This window comes from Sorex araneus, chromosome 6 (genome assembly GCF_027595985.1).
Source record: "Sorex araneus isolate mSorAra2 chromosome 6, mSorAra2.pri, whole genome shotgun sequence".
Lineage (NCBI taxonomy): Eukaryota > Metazoa > Chordata > Mammalia > Eulipotyphla > Soricidae > Sorex > Sorex araneus.
The window spans coordinates 53723021-53740873 of record NC_073307.1 but is presented as its reverse complement, the minus strand read 5'-3'; the positions used below and the strand labels follow the sequence as shown (position 1 = coordinate 53740873).

At 58.4% G+C, this 17853-nt stretch overlaps 1 protein-coding gene across 2 annotated transcripts in view; it reads left to right on the top strand.

The window, feature by feature from the left end:
* PCSK6 (proprotein convertase subtilisin/kexin type 6) overlaps window positions 1–17853 on the top strand; it is a 93483-nt gene that overhangs the window by 59713 nt on the left and 15917 nt on the right. For both annotated transcript variants that reach the window (XM_055143480.1, XM_055143479.1), the window contains exons 8-13: window positions 1265–1477; window positions 3765–3865; window positions 8038–8141; window positions 10445–10562; window positions 13650–13838; window positions 15554–15690. In XM_055143480.1, coding sequence (XP_054999455.1) covers window positions 1265–1477; window positions 3765–3865; window positions 8038–8141; window positions 10445–10562; window positions 13650–13838; window positions 15554–15690 — 862 coding nt within the window. The remainder of the gene's footprint in view (window positions 1–1264; window positions 1478–3764; window positions 3866–8037; window positions 8142–10444; window positions 10563–13649; window positions 13839–15553; window positions 15691–17853) is intronic.

The following is a 17853-nucleotide window of genomic DNA, read 5'->3' as shown; positions in this document are numbered from 1 at the left end:
GTGCTCAGGGGGCCCCGTGGGATGTTGGAACCCAGGTCAGCTGAGAGCAAGTTAAGTGCCTGAGCCCCTATACCCTCCCGAGGGCCCCCATATGTTCTACTGAGTCTATCGATCACACTTGCTTTCTCTTAATATTCTTTATTTTTCCCCAAAATGCAAAATATCTTAATATTTTTTGAGGGGGCCAGAATGGCAGCCAAGCAGTGCTCAGGGGGGCCCAGGGCCACTCCTATTGACCCTCAGCTGACTGGACCTGCCTTTCAGTGGTACCTGAGGGGGCTTTGCTTCTCAGGCCCCGCAGTGCCAGGGACTGGGCCACTAAGGCCAGCTGGGGGGCAGAGGACACTGCCCGGGGCCAGCAGCGGCACTCCTAGCGGTGTTCAGGGGTCTTAGGGCTGCACCCGGCAATGCTGGGGTAGGGGGCTTGTGGTGCGGGGGACAAGGCAGGCCTGGCCCTCTCTAACTGCACCGCTAAGGCTGAGTGGGAGGTCGGCCTTGTGTACGCAGGCTGGAGCGGCTGCTCAGGAACGAGCCTGTGGTCTTTGGTGCCGTACGTAGGCCTGAGTCTGTGGGTCAAGTTTAGTTTGAGGGAAGCCCCAGAACATCTTCAACAAGCCGCTCCCGCCCCCGCCAGCCTCTGGAGCGGATCGTCATCATGGCAGTGACAGGCCGGGCTCTACCTCTGTGTTTCCTCCCCACAACCGTCCAGGGACTGCAGTTGGCTTGGGGTGGGGGGACGGGGTGAGGAGCCTCCCCCTGCAGCACTCAGGGCCCCAGGGCCCCCAGGCGATTCTTAGCCCTGTCTTCCCCGCGGGTCTAGTGCTCCAGCCCCGTGCGTGCACATCCAGCAGAGCCGGGAGTCGGACTCGGGGCCCGCGATCCTCAGTCTGCTCGCGGTGAAAGCAGTTTTAAGGCTGCTCCTCAAGCATAGGTGCTCACTTTCCACAACACCACGCCTGTCAGTGCTTGGGACTCGGCTTAGGCTCTCGAACATGCCCTGCGTACCCGGGACCCACTGCCACCCCCAGCCCCCGTGTCCCCAGCATGGCTGGTGTGCCTCAAGCTTCCAACTGTCCATCCCTGTTAGCCAGGCAGCACTGGGAGTGGCCCTTTGACTCCCTGGCTCAGACCCGAGAGGCACCTGCCCTCCAGGACGGACACACACACACACCAGCAGCCACACGGCAGCCCAGGTGCTGTGGGAAGCTTCCAGCACCTCCCCGGTCCCTGGGACAGAGGCTGACCTCTTCCCCTCCCTCCGCAGGGCCGGCAGGGCCTGGGCTCCATCTTCGTCTGGGCGTCGGGGAATGGCGGGCGCGAGGGCGACCACTGTGCGTGTGACGGCTACACCAACAGCATCTACACCATCTCGGTGAGCAGCACCACGGAGAACGGCTACAAGCCCTGGTACCTGGAGGAGTGCGCGTCCACGCTCGCCACCACCTACAGCAGCGGCGCCTTCTACGAGCGCAAGATCGTGAGTTTTTCCAGCACCCCCGGGCCCCCAACGGAGCTGCTGCCTCGGTGTCGCCTCTGCCCCCAAAGCTCGGGGCTGGCGGGGCTGGGGCTGGGGCTGGGGAGAGCGGCGGTGTGGCTGCTTCACCCGCTCGGAACTCACCCCGTGTGGTGGCCAGCAGCCTCCAGCCTCCCCTCTGCCCTTGCACACAAGCACCACAGCCTCCCCATCTTCCTCCTCTGGGCGCTAAAAATACCACTTAAGAGCGGGGTGTGGCCACAGCCCAGGGCTCCTTTTGGAGCTTTGTGGTCTCCTCCACGTGGCCTCCCCGGTCAGCTCCGTTTCCACATCGAAAGCATAGTGCCGAGCAAGCCTGGGTCTCCTGCTGGAAAGTCGGGCCTTCCAGGGAAGGGCTTTTCCTGGCACCCCCAGCCCTGCCTTTTGCCTTCGCCGCTCGCTCCAGGAAGCTCCGTGGCGTTGCTCTTTCCAAAAGCAGCTCTGTGGGGCTGCGGCCCGGCTCCCGGGACTGGGGGCCTGCCTCTTCTGCCTGCAGAAGCCTGAGCTTTGATCCCTGGCACCACTGTATCCCCTGAGCACTGCTGGGTATGCCCCACCCCACCCACAGCTCCGAAAAGATAGAGAACCTTTGGTTAACATTTAAGCGGGATGTATGCTATGCCCCCTTCCTTCTGTACATTCCCCCTTTCAAAAAATAAATACATAGACAGGTTAGGGAGGTCTTGGTTTCAGATGAAATGTGTATCTCCAATGCCGAACGCCAAGGTGGTGTTTGGACACTGTCAGAAGTCGGGCCGGTCGCCCACCGAGGCGGATGCCTTTGAAAACTCACAGGCATCTTTTTTCCTTCCTCCCCGCTGTGGAGCCGTGGCTTTAAGGAATTATTTGCAAATGTATTTTTGCCCACTTCTGCGGGTGCAGACAGCCTTCCTCTGCGACCCGCCGCGCCTCCCCTTCCCCCCCACCCCGCGCCTGCCGCCAGCCTGGCCGCGGCCCGGGGCCCAGTTAACGAAGGGATTCATTTGGCTGGTTATTTTTCTTTGCTGCGGGCCGGCAGCCGGGACTCTGAATGGCGTCCTGTTCTGCAAGAAGCTGCCTCCTCGGAACAGGGCCTTGGTGGCGGAGGCCGGCTGCCTGCAAGCAGGCACACGTTCATTGTGTACTTTATACCCAGGGGGTCTCCATGGAGGGGCATGTGGCCGTTGCTGGAGCAGGTTTTGCATGTGACTCCTGGATGCGCTTCCCCTGCATGATGCTGGTTTCTGTTTAATCCCTGAGCACACACTTAGGGTGAGAAGGGGCCGAGGCAGGGGCAGGGGTTCCTTCTCTCGCAGCCTCCTATCTCCCTGTGAAACCAGAGGGACCTGGGCTGCCCCAGGGGCCGGAGCTCCAGGCTCCTGGGGCCTCTCCTTCTGTGCTGGGCTGGGCTTCCCGGGGGCCGCCCAGCGTCGCCCACACACTGACCACAGCTCTGTCCCTCAGCTCCAAGAAGCCTTCATCGCCCAGAAACTGGCCTCTCCCCTGTCCCTCCGGAGCATGTGGGGCCACCCCAATTGGCCTGCAGCCTGCTGGGTCCACGGGGCCCGAGTCCCATCTTGCGTAGCAGGGAGCAAGGTGCTCTGTGAAGCCTCATGTGCCAAACTGAGGGTGGTGGCTTGTTCTTTCCATTTCCATGCATGTCAAAGTGTGGAGATCATAGGTGAAGAACCCCACCCCCAACTGTGCCCAGCATTGGTGTCTCAGGACAGCCTGGGATCTGACCAGAGACCAGCCGTCCCTACTGCAGGCCCCAGAGTGGAGGAGAGGGCCCATGAGAATGACCCACAGGTCATTTAACCTTCTGGCTAAAGGTTCAAACTGCTCCAAAGTCAGGGAGTGAGGTAGGCATTGGGGAGGGGTCTTTTTCAGGGGTCCTCGTTTCATGGTTCAGCACGTGTTTCTGCAAGCTGTGTCCAAGTGTGGCTTCTAGATGCTTCTTTCCTCTGCCTGAGCCCCACTGGTCCTGCCCCCCAGGGGCTCATCCTTCCATATGGGGAGAGGAGGGGAACAAAGCTGTTGAGTGGGACTTTGGGGGGTGGGGGGTGGGGGGGTGGAAACCTTTCCCCTCCCTCCCCCTGCCCCCCATGGGACCCAGATCACACTGCTTGGAGATCACCTCTTTGTCACTTTCATTTTGTTTGGGAGCCACACCCGGTGGAGCTGGAGTTGAAACACAGGGCTTGCGGTGGAGCCCCTGCGCTCTGCAACCCCCCCACAAAGTTGATTCACCTCTCATCACCCCCTCCACCAGGTGACCACGGATCTGCGTCAGCGTTGCACCGACGGCCACACAGGCACCTCCGTCTCGGCCCCCATGGTGGCCGGCATCATTGCCTTGGCCTTGGAGGCAAAGTAAGTCTCTGCATGCCCTCCCTGCATCCGTGTTCCAGTTTGGTATTGTCCCCGGCTGCATCCACATAATGGACTGCCCCTTAGAGACCAGCTGTATTCAGGGGGGCTAAGCGGTGCTCACGAGCCCCCTTCCATGGGGCCACTCTTGACCTGCCTTCCCCAGTGCCTCAGTGTCACCATGGGGGTGCTCAGGGCTATGGCTCCAGGGCTATGGCCAGTGGTGCTCAGGGGGCCACGCCATCCTGGGAACCCATCCCAGGGCCTCGTGGCACATGCTGCTGCTGTGAGCTCCCCGTTCAGGAAGCACTTCCCCATCATCTTCTTACGGCCCTCCCTGCCCATCTCCCAAACTTGGCCACCCAGAACCCCACAGCCCTTCCCAGTGCCTCTGTTGGCCAGCAAGTGCTCCCTCACAGGCTCCGAGTTCTGTGAGGGCTGGACGTCTGTGATGGGAGTGCAGGCCAGCTCCAGCACCCTCCAAGGCCTCCCTCCCTCCCAGGCATCTCCCGCCGCCTCTGCCCTGCATCCTCACTGGGTCTCTGTACGTGTGACCAGACTGCTTTAAGGACACCAGCCCTCTGGGCCGGGCCGACGCGCAGGGGCCCTTCTTACCCAAAAAAAAACCTCTTTAAAGAGTCTCTCCAGGGGCTGGAGCGATAGCACAGCGGGTAGGGCGTTTGCTTTGCACGCAGCCGACCCGGGTTCAATTCCCAGCATCCCATATGGTCCCCTGAGCACCGCCAGGGGTAATTCCTGAGTGCATAGCCAGGTGTGACCCAAAAAAAAAAAAAAAAGAGTCTCTCCAAATGCATTTGGAGGTACTGGGAGTTAGAACTTCCACACAAGCGGGCCAGAGAAAGAGTACAGTGGGGAGGGCACTTGACTTGCATGCAGCAGACTCAGGTTTGATCCCGCCACCACGTATGATCACCAGAGCTCTGTCAAGAGAGATCCCTGAGTGGAGAGCCAGGAGTAAGCCCAGAGCACCTCCAAGTGCCAAAAAAACTAAAGAAAAATAATAATAATGGGGTTTGAGCAATAGTACAGCAAGTAGGGTGTTTGCCTTGCACACAGCCAAGCCGGATTCAATTCCCAGAATCCCATATGGTCCCCCGAGCACTGCCAGGAGTAATTTCTGAGTGCAGAGCCAGGAATGTCCCCTGAGCATTGCTGGGTTTGACCAAAAAAGCAAAACAATAATAGCAGCACTGTAGCACTGTCATCCCGTTGCTCGAGTGGGCACCAGTAACATCTCCATTGTGAGACTTGTTACTGTTTTTGGCATATTAAATACACCACGGGTAGCTTGCCAGACTCTGCCGTGCAGGTGGGATACTCTCAGTAGCTTGCAAGCTCCCTGAGAGGGACAGAGGAATTGAACCTGGGTTGGCCGCATGCAAGGCAAATACCCTACCTGCTGTGCTATCGCTCCAGACCAGTAATAATAATAATAATAGAACTTCCACATGTGAATTGGGAGGGGGAGGTAGCCACAACTGATCCCCATATTTTCTCTGTTCCTGCTCCTTCCCACCCGAGGCCATCCTCCACTCTACTCTCTGTCTCTAGGAACTGCCTTTGCGAAGGAGCAGAGTCCCCCTGAAGTCGCACTTTAGATGCTCCAGCTGTCCTTCAGGGTCTTGAACTCATTTACCGACAAGCTGGGGCTGTCTTATCTGTCAGAAGCCAAAGTAGAGGGACCAGAGAGCACAGTGGTTAAGGCACTTGCCTTTTCCATAGCCAAAAATGGTTCCTGTTATCCTAGAGTCCCCAGAGCACCACCAGGAGTGATTCCTGAGCACAGAGGCAGGAGGAAGCCCTGAGCACTGTCAAGTGTTCCCCCCACACCCTCTTCCCCCCAAAATGCTGAAGAATTGTAGTTGCTAGGGGGTTGGTGGGCCAAAGGGAGAAAAGAGGGGACTGCAGAAGGAGCTCAAGTGGTAGATGGGTCTCTAAGCCCCCAACTCTCCTGGGGTGGTCCCTACCCAAAAATGAAGGAAAGAAAGGAGCAAAAAGAAGACAAAAGAAAAAGTGCTGTTTGGTTACATGGAGCCACCGTGTCAAAAAGACACATCAGTCCCACAGTCGATCTGCCTTCCAACAACCCGGCCATTCATTGTCGATGAGCTGTGAAATGATGCCAAATTCCTGTCTGGGTTGCCTAAAGCCCTTCTAATTAGGCGCATTGGCATGTTGGTTTGCACCAGGCAAAAGAATCTCAAACGCTACCGGTTGTGCAAAAGTGCCGCAGAGCAGAGGGGCCGATTTTCAAGCCAGAATCTCCAGCGCTGGGCCCCCGAGGCTGTGTTTGAAAAACTCTCCATCAGTTACTAGAGTGGAAGGTGGCGCGCACAGACTCAGCCCTTCATTGTTCTAGATTTTCTTCCCTTACTGGAAAACATGCAAGGAATGTTGTCGGCCGAAACCCAAGAGAAAACAAAGCCCCAGTAGGTCCGGGATTGTTCCGTGACACTTGGCCTGTGGGCACACGGAAACTCTCGATAGCCATCTTCCCCGCCCCCACCCCCACCCCCCACCCCCGCCCCTCCGCCCGACAGGTGCCAGGCTAGAGGATCTCTCCTGGGGCTGGAGGTGGTGCAAGTGGGTGCAGGTGGGTGCACACGGCCTGCCGGGGTCCATCCCAGCACCCCCCAGCATTGCTGGGTGTGGCCCCCAAAGAGAAAAAGGAAATAGCGTTCACTCAAGCCTTTAAATGTACAGGGTGGCTCAAGAAAGGAATGCGCCCTCCCCAGGGCACCGCGGGCCTGGGCAGGGGCAGGAAGGCGGGAGGGCTCCTGAGGCCCCCAGTGGGCCCATTGCGCATGTGCTGAGCACTGCCTTCCGGTTTCTGGGCCTGCTGCGCATGCGCTTGACCGTGACTTCCGGCTCAGTCCCAAGCCTCCCGCCCTGCTTACTTCCGTTAGCCACACATGTGCGCCCGCGCGCCCGCCACTTGGGTTGTAGGAGCCTGACCGGGAAACCATATTGTTTCAGGGGTCACAGACTGCCCAGGGGGTCAGGGAGGGCCCGTGGACGCCGCCAGAATCGGGGTCAGCTGCCTCTTACAGACCCACGCTTGATGCTATGTGCAGCCACACTGTCCTGCGTGGCCTGGGAAAGTGTCCAGCGGGGCTGGTGGGAAATGCTCTTGAGCGTCAAGTCAGTTCTTGCCTTGGGACGTAATCACTGGAACCCGTTCACAGAGAGCTGGTGGAAGAACCCCAGTGCCGTGCTGGTCCGGTGGCTTGGCCAAATAGCAGTTGTATGTGAGGGCACCTGGATTTGATCCCTGAAGCTGGAAAAAAAAAAAAAAAAAGAGGGAGGCAGATAGTGGTTCCATCCCCGGCATCCCATATATTCCCCCCACTCCCCAGCACCACCAGGAGTAATTCCTGAGTGCAGAGCTGGGAATAACCCCTGAGCACCGCCAGTGTGACCCAAAAAGCAAAAGAAAAGGGGGGGGGGACTGGAATTTGGGCACAAGGATGTCACTCAGTGGTAGAGCTCATGCTTTGCATGGATTCTGTTTCCAGCACTGCACACAAAAAAGGCGGGGATACACCTGGTGATGTCAGCGGTTAGCTCTGGGGACTATAAGGGATGCTGGGAATTGAACGTGGATCAGCTGTATACGAGGCAAACTCTGGACCTGCTAGACTACCACTCCAGCCCCATCCCACACGCAATGTTTTGTTTTGTTTGGGGGCCACACCCTGAAATGTTAAGAGGTTGTTCCTGGTGGGTCCAGGGAGACTATATGGGATGCTGGGGAGCAAACCCTGGTCAGCCGCATGCAAGGCAAACAATACTCACTGTGCTATTGCTTCAGCCTCAAAGGAAAAAAAAAACTTTTTTTTCAAAGACCAAAGGGGCCAGAGTAGTATTACTGTGGATAGGATGCTTGCTTTGCACAGAGCTAACCTGGGTTAGCCGAACTGGGTTTACTCCCCAGCATCCCATGTGGTCCCTTCAGAGTGAGCCCTGAGCATTGCCAGGTGTGGCCCCAAAACAGAAAAGCTGGCCATGAGGGATGGGTGCTTGGCACATTGAAGCCAAGTGCACCTGTGTCTCGCCCTTGGTTGTGTCTTAACTAGTCCAAACTGCAGCGTTAGCATGTTAACGTCATGGTTCTGGTGGGCTGGGGCTGACAGCGGCCTGTCCTGTCATTACAGCAGCCAGTTAACGTGGAGGGACGTCCAGCACCTGCTGGTGAAGACTTCCAGGCCGGCCCACTTGAAAGCAAATGATTGGAAAGTCAATGGTGCAGGTTACAAAGGTGCGGTGGGGGTCCCTCTAGGTGGGTGGGGACCGATTCCCTGTTGGGGGGTGGGGGAACTGAGGGAGAGGCCCTCTCTGGACGATCTCCCAGAAACTGGAGCACAGGTATCACATGAGTTCTCAGGAAAAGTCCCCAACCAACCTTGTCGAAGAGTGAAAGTCCATATTCAGGGAAGCTTTAGGAACCTTGCATAGACCTTGAGAATGGACCAGGGACTTTGAGGCTTAGGACATGTTCTTCCAGGCCCACAGGTACCAGCGCTCACTGAACGATGCTCTTTCTATCTCCCTCTATGGCTGGAAAATGGTGCAAAGGGCTAGAGCATGTGCTTTGCATGTGGGAGCCCAGAGTTTGAACCCTGGTACCACAGAACCTTCCAGGCACCATCAGAAGTGGCTCCCAAACACTAATGTGACCCCCCCCATGCAATTTTGCATTTTTTGCTTGTTTGGGGCCACACCCAGCAATACTCAGGACTGACTCCTAGCTCTGCACTCAGGAATCACTCAGGGGACCTTGTGGGATACCGGGGATTGAACCCGAGTCAGCCATGTGCGAGGCAAGCGCTCCTCCACTGTGCTATCCTGCCTGCCCAGTTTTTAATTTTTTTGCTTGCCAAGTGGTACCCAAGTAATTTCAAGGCCGTTCCCACTATCCTTGACCAATCAGGCCTGCAGTTCTCAAAAAGGGAACCTCTAAGGTGAGGGGGTACTCCTACATGGGGCACCCCTGAGGTGCTAAGGGTCTCCAGGGCTGTCCTGGGGGTGCTCGGGAGCCAATGTCATGCCGGAAATCCAGCCCAGGCCAGCACCTGGTGGGTCTGCGCCCTCCTACAGTCCTCGCTCCTATTGGCAGCCCAGGGAAACCAATACATAATCATGGAGGTCAGCGAAGGTCATGTGGGTGCCACCCCAGAGTGACTCAGAGCCCTAAGTGGCTCCAGGGTTCTGGAACTGGCCCCGCTGTGTTCTCATCTGTGAAGCAGTGAGGACGTTGACATCCATTCAGGAAGTTACTTTTTAACTGAACCGTTTGCGGTCTGCTGCTCCTGCTCTCTCCTGCTCCGAGAACAGGTCACGTCAGCCATGGGTGCAGCCTGGTGCCACCCCGGTACCTGCTGACGTCCCATAGTCCAGCTGGGTGGAGCCTGCCGAGCAGAGTTCCTTAACTGGCCTGCTGGCTCTGTCTGGCTGTTTCCTTGGGTGGGTTTCCATCCCCGCTGGGGTAGATCACTCCACCTCGAGACGTCAGGAAGGACCTTTTGCGCCCACCTGCCCTCTCCTGAAGTTCCAGTCCAGCCGTTTCAGCGGCAAGCCTGCTGCTGCTGCCTGTCAAATGTGGACCCAGCCCTGGTCCCAGAGTGCTCCTGGGACTTGAACGCCGCTGAGTTCCCGACACGTCTCTGTTATACGTGGAACGGGAGCCGCCCCGGCTCGCAGTCGGAGCCTGATTGAGGAGCGATTTGATGCCATTCCTGCCTCAGTCTCAGCTCCCCGGGAACCCTCTTCCCCAGCCACAGCAATCACGGGGTGGGGCCAGCTCTCAGGCACACACAGGACCCCAGGCCTCATGGGACATCTGGAGAGTTCCTGGGGAAGGAACGTGGCAGAAGACGGAGGCCGGGGACTTCCCTTGTTGTCTGGTCGCACCCCACAGGCTCCTGAACCAAGGGTGTCGGGCTCCTCCCGTTTTCTGCCTCAAGATACAGGGAACTCAGTTGGGGCCAGAGCACTAGGACAGCAGGTAGGGTGCTCCCTTGCACGTAGCTGACCCGGGTTTGTTCCCAGGCACCCCACAGGGGCCCCCGAGCACCGTCAGGAGTGATCCCTGAGCACTGCCCAAGTGTGGCCCAGAAAACAGAAAGATTCATTGATTCAAAATGCCCAGCAGATTTCTTGTTTCCGGGGGCTGGAGGGCTCGTGGCCCCCCAGAGCCACACGTGGCAATGCTCTGGAGGCCAGCCCAGCCTTATGGGGATGCACCTGAGGCCTTATGCGTGCCAGGCTGGCGCTCTGGTCCTAGGGGCAGTCGGCCCCATCGCGAGTCCGAGGCGTACAGAGGCGGTCCCTCACGAAGGTTTTCGGCTTTCTCAGCACGCCCGGCCTCTGCCTCAGCACAGCCGCAGCCCTACACCAGAGTTTCATTCAGAGAGAAAAGTGGCAGTAAGGGCAGGAGAGCTGGCCTCGGGCACGGGGAGTGATCCTGGCACTCCCAGCTCCGGAGCGAGCCTGGTCAGCCCGAGGGCCACCCGCAGTGGGCAGCAGCCTTCCTGGCCAGGTCTGAAGATCCTGTCTTTCCAGTCAGCCATCTTTACGGATTCGGCTTGGTGGACGCGGAGGGCCTGGTGATGGAGGCGAGGAAGTGGAAGGCGGTGCCCGCGCAGCACATGTGTGTGGTGGCCACAGACAAGAGGTCCAGGTGAGCCCCCAAGGTTCGAACCTCACTCAGCCCAGAGGCCTTGGTGGGGGAGAGCATGCAGCTGAGAAACCCTTTGGTGCATGTGTGTCTAGGCGAGTCTGCGTGTCATTGTGTGTATGTGTGCGTGTGTGCATGTGTGCGTAGATGTATATGTGTTCATGCATACATGTGTGTGTGCACGTGTGCATGCATTTGTGATGTGCATGTGTATATGTGTATGTGAGTGTGTGGGTCTGCATGTGTGTGCATGCATATATATGTACGTGCATGCGCGTGTGTGCATGCATATAGGTGTGTGCTTATGTGTGCATTGCGTATGCATGCATGTATGTATGCATGTATGTGTGTGTGCATGTGTGTGTCCGCATTTGCTCCTCCAGAGTGCAGAGCCAGGAAAGGGAGCTCTCACCTCTCTCTTTTCTTTCCTGAAGCTCCCACACAGTGCTCAGGTCCTCAGGGCTCTGCTGGGCTGGGTGATTCAGTGCCAGACCCAGCCCTGTGCGTGCAAACTCTGTGCCCTTGGCCCTGAGTCATCTCCCAGCCCCTGTGATTTGCCGGTTTCCTCCTCCCCTTCCTTGGTTGTTGTGTCCAGCGGGGATGTGGGCTTCCACCACTGGGCCTGCTCTGGGCCCTCTGCTGTTGGACTCACACTCCCATCCCCTGCGGCTCCCGCCACGCCGGTCATAGTGTCCACCACAGTGCTCGCTCTTGCTCTCACTCTCTCTGCCCCAGCTCTGCTCAGGGCTGCACTCGGGAATCACCCCTCCTGGCGGGCTCTGGGGACCGTGGGGGGTGCCAGGGACTGAACCTCTGTCAGTCCTGTGCAAGGCAAGTGCCAGACCTGCAGAACTGTCTCCAGCCCTGGCCCAAATCTCTTAACTTGACATCTGTGCTGTTCTTATTTTTGGTTAATTTTTTTTGGGGGGACACACCCAGTGATGCCCAGGGGATCCCCAGTCTTGGCGGGTGCGACAGGCTGTCAGATGGGATAGAGGAGGCGGGTTCCCTCTGCCCAGCGGGCCTGGGCTTGCTTGTGCCATTGACTGAACACTCTGGCCTAGGACACTGGGTGTGGGGCCCCTGAGAGCCGGGGTGGCCCCCCTGGGTGGCCAAGTGACCGCAGCGTCCCGGGCCCTGCCCTCCCATCTCCCATTGGGCAGCTCCTGAACGGAGCATTCTTCTCCAGCCAGAAGCTGCTTGCAAATGGCAGTGTGGTGCCGGGATGGCGCGGGGTTATTTTTATTTATGTTTTATTTTGTGTTTTAAGCGTGAGCTCCGCCAGTCTAGACAGCATTGGTTGGGGAACCAGCCGGAACGTACAGAGCGACATTGTTCCTGCTCTTTGAGGGAAGAAAGGGCCTGGCAGTCCCCGCTGGGGCCAGAATCACACCTCTGTTCCGACGGGAAATCGTCTACACAGACAGAGCTCTCCCTCGGACGTCTTACAGCCCTGTGAGGTGGCCCAGAGCATACGGCAAGGGGCAGGGACAGAGAGGCGGAGGGACAGAAACACAGAGACAGGTGGAGACAGAGAGAGACAAAAACACACAGAGGGCCAGAGAGACAGAGCAGAGATGAAGGCTCCAGCCTTGCATGTGGCCAACCCGGGGTCACCCCCAGCATCCCATAGGGTGCCCCTCACCCCACCAGGAGTGATCCCTGCATGCAGAGCCAGGAGTGACCATTTTATTCTCTCATTTCACATTGAAAAAAAAAAAAAACGCTCCCATTTTAAACATTGTGTATTAAAATACTTTATAGCCCAATTAATCATGGAGCAGCCTGTTCTAAACGCATATACTCAATGAGCCTTTTTTCCCCCTTAGTTAGCTTCTATTTGCAGCCTAAAGTGATGTGCTATGGCTCCATAATCAAAAGTCATCACGTCGATGGGAAGTTCTAAATGGGTGCTGGCGTGAAAGGGAAGTACACAGGCTCTGTCTAGCCCTGCCTGACGATCCGAGAGCCTTCCTTCCAGGACAGATCTCCGCAGTGGCCGAACAGGGGCCAGTGGCGCTGCCACACGGCGCACGTGTCTCCCCCAGCCCAGTCGCGTCTCTGGGTAGACCCCAGGACCCGCCCCACTGGCCTCCCACCCAGGCGCTGAGTGCCCAGGCCCGGGTGCGTCAGTGGTAGACTTTTGATTTTCATCCTCACATCTTGCTCTTGGTCACGCGCGCCCCCCTCGCCCCAGATGGGGCCCATGTCTGGGGCTGATGTGGTGCCTGCTCCATCTAGGGAACATTCTAGAATGTCCTGGTGGAAGTGATTTGTGAATGACTGGGGCCGGGTGCTTACCATCGATGCCATTCCAAGGGGGAAATTACCCAGAGTCTGTGGAGCGATGCTCATTCGTTCCCGTCTCTGCGGGAAGCACAGCCAGGAGCTGGCCACAGCGCCTGCTCCACAGGAGCTGTGTGGTCCCGGGCGCCGTCCTCGACCTCCCTGTGGGCGCAGGGGGTCAGTCCTTAGGAATTTCCCGGTGTGCTGTGCTCTCACTCAGGAATGTTCCTGCTGGTATTACACTGTTTGGTGACGCATCAGTTCGAAGCCAGCCTCTGTTTTTGTGGGTGTTCTGAAGCCCCTGTCAGTGTTGGGCCTCTCCCGGTGGCACTTGCCCCACTGCAGGGTTCCGTGCTTAGACACGGTGGTGCTGGGGGCCTGAGCATGCCGTCATGCCACCCAGCCCTTCAGCGGCCTTCCCGACCCCCAGGAACAATCTTTGGTGTTTCTTTTTGTCCTTTTGTTTGGGACCACATCCAGCGGGGCTCAGGGGTGACTCCTGGCTCTGTGCCCAGGAATTATTACTGTTGGCCTTGGAGGAGGGGGTTCTCTGTAGGGTGCTGGGGATGAAATCCAGGTGGGCCGTGTGCAAAGCAAGTGCCCTACTCACTGAACTATCTGGCCCTCAAGACCACAGTCTTTGAACCAGAGCAGCAGCATTCCAGAAAGCTCTAGATGGGGCAGTGCTTGTAGGCCCTGCTGGAACCTTCCCAGAGAGGCCCTCTGGGTCTCTGCAGGGGTGTGGCGCCCCCCTCCCACGTCCCGTGGGCCCCAGGCCTGAGCCCCCGCCTCTGCCTGGTGTAGGAGCATCCCCGTGGGCCAGACGCTGCGCACCACGGTCCAGACCGCCGCCTGCGCCGACCGCTCGGACCAGCGCGTGGCCTTCCTGGAGCACGTGGTGGTGCGCGCCTCCATCTCGCACCCGCGCCGCGGGGACCTGCAGATCCACCTTATCTCGCCCTCGGGCACCAAGTCCCAGCTGCTGGCCAAGAGGTACGCCTGGCGGGGATCTGGGAGGAGGGGTGCCCACCGCCAGAGAGCCCTGCCCCCACACACACACAGGTCCCCTTCATGAACCCATCAGGACACAGCCTGAACCCCCTTCACACACACAAAACACACACACAACACACAGGTCCCCTTCATAAACCCATCAGGACACAGCCTGAACCCCCTTCACACCATGAACCCATCAGGACACAGCCTGAACCCCCTTTACACACACACACACACACACACACACACCACACAGGTCCCCTTCATAAACCCATCAGGACACAGCCTGAACCCCCTTCACACCATGAACCCATCAGGACACAGCCTGAACCCCCTTCACACACACACACACACACACACCACACAGGTCCCCTTCATGAACCCATCAGGACACAGCCTGAACCCCCTTCACACACACAAAACACACACACACACAGAGGTCCCCTTCATGAACCCATCAGGACACAGCCTGAACCCCCTTCACACCATGAACCCATCAGGACACAGCCTGAACCCCCTTCACACACACACACACACACACACACACACACACACACACACACACAGGTCCCCTTCATGAACTCATCAGGACACAGCCTAAGCCCCCTTCACACACACATGCACGCACACACATGTGCACACAAAAGCAGACACACACGCGCGCGCTCCACGCACGCACACGTCCTCCCCTGTGAGCTGCTCAGACACAGCCTGTCCCCACACAGGCCTTCCTGAGCCCAGCAGGACCCTCCTGTACTTCTCGTCCTTCCTCAGCCCTCGGTCACCTGGGCCCTATTTCCCATGTGCCCACGGGCTTGGGTGCCTACGCCGGGTACCAGCCCGGTACCAACCCAGCTGTCCGCTCGCTCGGGTCTGGAAAGGCAGCCGCTGCCTTGTGCACTCCGGGCCCTTTCCCGGCCTCTCGGGAGCCCAGCCCGGGGCCCCCGGGACTAGGGAGGAGGCACCCGAAGGCGGTGGCTCTGCAGCTCACCCTGGACACTGCGCCACGGGAGCTGCACAGGACCCAGGGACAGCCGAGCCGCCTGCGGACAGCACCCCATGCATCCTCCCAGCAGGGGCGCTCGGGGCAGGCCACCTTGGCCAGGCAGCCCCTGGGCACGGAGCACTGTGAGCACCGCGGGAGGGGGCCTCAGAGCATGATCCTCTCCGAGGTCGAGAGGATCTCCCTCGCACCCCTCACCCTCTTTCTCCTTTCCTCCTCTCCCCTTCTCCCTTCCTCCTTCCTTTCTCCTCTTCCTCCTCCCCCCTCCCCCCTCCCCGCCTCTCCCTTCCCCTTCCTCTGCCACCAGCCCCCCATTGTGGCCGGCAGCCCTGGTGTGGATGTGGACAGAATGTCGCTGCTGTGCCGGGGTGCAGAGTCCAGCACCCACATACCCCAGAGTTGCAAAGTCTTCTTGGGGGCCCCCTGCAAGGTCCAGCCTCGCTCAGGCCGAGCTCTGGAGGCTGTTGCGGGGTGGAGGGAGCAAGGAGGGGAGTGCTGGGGAGACCCCGCACCAGCACCCCCGCTGGCTGTGAGGGAAGGCAGGGCTTCTCCGCGCAGGCCAGTTCCTCCTGGGGCCTGTGCCTTTGCTTCCTGCCCCCGCCACTCCACAGGTCCCGGCACAGAGGCCATGCACTCGGGCTCTGGGCCCTCCCCTCCCGCCTGCTGGGCCCCTCCGTCCCCCACCCCTCACCCCGGCCTCCCGTTGCAGATTGCTGGACCTTTCCAATGAAGGCTTCACCAACTGGGACTTCATGACGGTGCACTGCTGGGGGGAGAAGGCCGAGGGGGAGTGGACCCTGGAGATCCGGGACCAGCTGTCCCAAGTCCGCCACCCTGACAAACAAGGTCAGTGGCCCGCAGCCCTCGCCCAGGGCTTTCTCCCCACTTTTCTGTTCTTCTTCTTCTTTTTTTTTTTTAGCAGTACCAAGGATCCAGCCAGGCATGGTTTTGCCCCTGAGGCCAGCTTCCTCTTCGTTTCCCCTCTGTGAGCCTGAGTTGTCTTTGGGCGGTAATTCTTTGTCTAGGGTTCTTTCCCGGAGATGCTGTCCCCGCCCCTCCATGAGGTCTGCAGTGCTGCTGGGATCCTGTTGGGTTGAAAGGCGTCTCCATCATCCACGGCCTGCACCACTGCCTCCCCCTCCCCGCCCCCACCCAGCCACCAGCCCCGGGCCACCCCACCCAAACTTCCTGCCCCCGTGGCTTTCCCTGCTGCGTATTTCTCATCTGCGGGGCCACGCCACATGGGCAGGGAAGGCGCCTCCACATCCATTCTAGAAGGCGCCCCTGTTTCGTCATGTCAGCATACCGTGCTGTTCGGGCCTTTGTCCATTGTGACAATCGATTGTCTCCACATAATGGCCCAAGTGAAGAAGCTGCCATTGGACACCCGAGTCCCAAACGGTTCTGTTCCTCTCAGCCCAGGAGGAGGCTGGCGCAAAGAGGGGGCTGGTTTGATTTTGCGCGGTGACAGGGCCCTTTGACATTCCTGCCATCAACATACGAGGGCTTCCACCTCCCCACGTCTTTGCCAGTGTTTGTTCTCTTTTTTCTTTCTTTTTAGCTCTAACCCTGCTCCTGGGCAGGGGTTGTGGTGCATTGTGGTCTGAGTTGGCATCTCCCTGGTGGTGCCGGGTAACCGGGGCATCTCCTGTGGAGAGCCTGCTCTTCCCGTCTTTCAGTTGTGTTGCTTCGGATCACAGCGATAGTACAGCAGGGAGGGCGCTTGTCCTGCACGCAACTGACTTGGGTTAGATCCCCGGCACCGCTTAGGGACCCTGGAGCCCAGCACAGAGCCAGGAGTAACCCCTGAGCACTGTCGGGTGTGCTGCTCCCCCCCAAAAAAAAATGTTTTGACTATTCTGAGATCTTTGCTTTTCTGCACAGATTATGGAACTGGCCATTTTGGGGTGGGGGTCTTATGCCACAGATGACGGTGATCCAGAGAGGAGCTGGGGACTGAGGTTGGCGGGAGGCACAGCCCACTCTTTGACCCCAGTGCGGGGATTCCACGCGGGTCTCGTGGGGAGTGTCTCTGTCCTCTCGAGATGTTTATTGAAGTCCCATTGCCCTGGAGTCTCACATGTGCCCTGTTATAAATCAGCATCTTAGTCGGTGCTGCAAGACTCCACTCCGTCTGCGTCCGCACCGTCAGCTTTGTTCCATTAAGTTTTCCAGTCTGTGGATGTGCATGTCCTCCCCATTATTTCGGCCTTTTTCTACTCTTCCCGCCGTGGTTTGTAGCTGTTTGTCTGCATGTATTTCTTTGGGTCAATCTGTTCCTAAGCACTTTGTTCTTTTCACGCTATTATAAACTAAAAGGAGTTTCTGCATTTTCTTTGCCCATTATTTCCCTGGTAATTTTTGCACCCTTTCTTTTTTTGGGTGGGGGGGATGGGGAACACATCTGGTGATGCTCAGGGCTGACGCCTGGCTCTGCACTTAGGCATTACTCTTGGCAGGGCTCAGGGGGCCCTTGGGATGCTGGGGATTGAGCCCAGCTCAGAAGCATTCGAAGGCCAGCACCCACTCTGCTGTGCTCTCTTGCTCCCTTTCTTAACTCTCCTTTTTGTTATTAATTATTGATCTAACCCATCCTTTGGGCCTGGAGAGAAAGGTGGAGCCATAGATCAATCCACCCCTGCCATACAGACATCTCACTCACACACACACACACACACAAACACACATCTCAGGGAAGTTGCAGTGTCCGGAACATTCTGGGTGGGCACAGGTGAGGTGGGGAGCCAGATGTGGGGTGGTTCACGCTGCCCACACCCAGCCATGCAGGGCATGGTGCCCAGTCCACACACAGTGGGAGGCAGATGGTGCGTTCTGGAAGGTGGGAACCGACCTCCCATCAGCGCCGTGGTCCGGGGAAGGCCACCGAGACCACGGGGGCTTCCACATTGCAGTCCGTGAGACTGCCTCGTCCACCAGATCACCCGGGAGTCTGGTCTAGGCAGCCTAAAGCACGAGGTCCCGCCGGCCTCAGGGCCAGGAATGGTGCTG